Source organism: Oppia nitens, unplaced genomic scaffold (assembly GCF_028296485.1).
Source record: "Oppia nitens isolate AA-2021 unplaced genomic scaffold, nextdenovo-longstitch-racon4-pilon3 scaffold23_pilon_pilon_pilon, whole genome shotgun sequence".
Classification (NCBI taxonomy): domain Eukaryota; kingdom Metazoa; phylum Arthropoda; class Arachnida; order Sarcoptiformes; family Oppiidae; genus Oppia; species Oppia nitens.
Genome location: NW_026533203.1, coordinates 1,526,488 through 1,528,791, shown reverse-complemented (window position 1 = coordinate 1,528,791; position 2,304 = coordinate 1,526,488). Strand labels below are relative to the sequence as shown.

The 2,304-nt window shown below is 29.3% G+C and overlaps 1 protein-coding gene across 1 annotated transcript; it reads left to right on the top strand.

Moving 5' to 3' along the window:
* Positions 1–43: 43 nt before the first annotated feature.
* LOC128953834 (4-pyridoxate dehydrogenase-like) lies at positions 44–1,991 on the top strand (the record flags this gene model as incomplete). Its single annotated transcript, XM_054299354.1, has 4 exons — positions 44–273; positions 337–349; positions 1,150–1,723; positions 1,780–1,991. Coding segments are annotated over 4 exons (1,029 nt in total), but the record flags the coding sequence as incomplete, so codon positions are not given.
* Positions 1,992–2,304: the final 313 nt, after the last annotated feature.

The following is a 2,304-nucleotide window of genomic DNA, read 5'->3' as shown; positions in this document are numbered from 1 at the left end:
CGACCTCAATGGTCCGACACAATTGGGAACTAACTTTGTTCAGCTCAGTATTGAAGACGGATGGCGTGAAAGCTCTGCCAATGCATACTTGGATCCGAACCCCAATCCCCACAACCTGTACATCTCAACTGATTCCTGCGTGACTCAAATATCTATAGATGATGTTCACGGAAAACCTACGGCTACTGGAGTTCAGTTTGATGTCACTGATGCTTACGGTAAACGTCAGACATATAAAGTTCGCACAAAACAAAGAGGTCGTACTAAGTGCGGGTATGTTATTGCATACAATTTCTTTAATTATGTTATTTTTATATTTGATTGAGTCTTAAACAGCGGCTATAATGTCGTTAATTATAATTATCTGATTATCCAGATTTAAAAATGACAAAAGTCATAGAAAATATTATAATTAATCATTTATTAAGTTATTGTATTATTGATAAATAACACATGTGTTAAAAAATATTAAAAATAACATTGCGACAAAAAACTGCTATAAAATCTATGAGAATACTGTATGTAAAACTTTAATTACAATAATTACAATTATCTTATTAATACCATTGTACGAGTTTTACAAATTATAATTTAAATTGTATTAATTTATTCAAAAATATAGTTAACTCAACTAAATCAGACAAACATTTTATAGTATTTTTAACAGTAATCTTTCAGTTAACAATTACTGTATAATGTTAAAGTATTTGTCTGAATTAGTTAAGTTAATTATATTTTATGAATAAATTAATAAAATTTAAATTACAATTTGTATAACTCGTTGCAGTGAATAGTAATTATCTGACCAATTATTAAATCAACAGTTAATTAAAAAAATGATCAAGTACAATGTTATTAATCAGATACAGTAATTGTAATTAATAGCATCACTGATGATTTATTTATCATTATCATCATTATTTGAAATAAATGTTATTATTAATTTAACAAAATCACTATTTTATAGTATATTTAGAGTTAATTTAAATACATAGTAATCTTTTTTAATAGTTTATAATTATGTATATTTCTATACTAAATATTATCAATAATTTTATTTTGAAGGGTCATATGGTTCACCACATTTGTTAATGTTGTCCGGCATCGGACCTAAAAGTCATTTAACAAAATTTGGTATTAAACCGATAGTGGATTCTACCTGTCGGTTATAATCTTCAAGATCACGTACAGGTGTCCATTGATAGCTTAATTAAAGATCCGCAACAATTTCTTAATGATTTTCCTGAGTTAACTACTGAAAAGTTGTATCAATTGATTAAGAAAAATATGGGTCCATTAGGTTCATCACCAGTTGTTTACACGTATATTAATACCAAATCCAATGCAAATGAACCCGAGTGGCCAAATGTTGTCCTCTCTCATCGCTTTTTACAGTTTTCAACTAATCTAACTGAACTAATTGAAATCTATAGCCGAGAACAGTTAGATGAATGGGAACAGTATTATTTTCCATTACTGGGTGCACCTCATTTAAGTTCAGAGGTATTTGTTCGCCGAACTCGTAGTTTTGGTCGGGTGTGGCTTATGTCTGAAGACCCGTATGTTTTGCCTGCTATTGATCCAAATTATTTTGCCGATGACCGTGACTTTGAAGATATGTTAGAGGCTTTTAAATTCCTGATTAACTTTCTACAAAACTCTGCCATTTCAGAGTATATAAACTTTATGCATACACCTGTGCCTCCCTGTGCTTCATTACTTTGTATGGACCGACCATTCAACAGTGCGAGTATCTTAGGTGTTATATAACTCAAATAGGTTTCAAAGAGCATCATTCAGTTGGTACGTGTCGTATGGGAGATCCGCACAGAAAAGACACTGTTTTGGATCCCAAACTCAAAGTTAAAGGCGTCGATGGATTGAGAGTATGCGATGCATCAGTTATGCCGCGCTTACCTAATGCTAACATCAATGTCCTGTCCATTATGATTGGCGAAAAGTGCGCCGATATTATTAATAGCGGTTACTAAAGATTTGTATTGTAAATATAATAATCCATTTATTTATTTATTTAGGTTTATATTTTAAAACTATTGACTTACACAAAACATTTATTGTACAAATTATACTATAATATAAAATAAAATAATTTGTATTTATAACTTATTTTATTGTATACTAATTTAATTACTCTGTATAATATAGAGTATCAAACATTAATTTTTTCCCACATTCATGTAGTTACATGACAAATATATGACATAAAATTTATTTTTCGTCTATTTTTAGCAGCCATAAAATGCTTCATATTTTTGAATATTTAAAAATTATATAAAATGAATT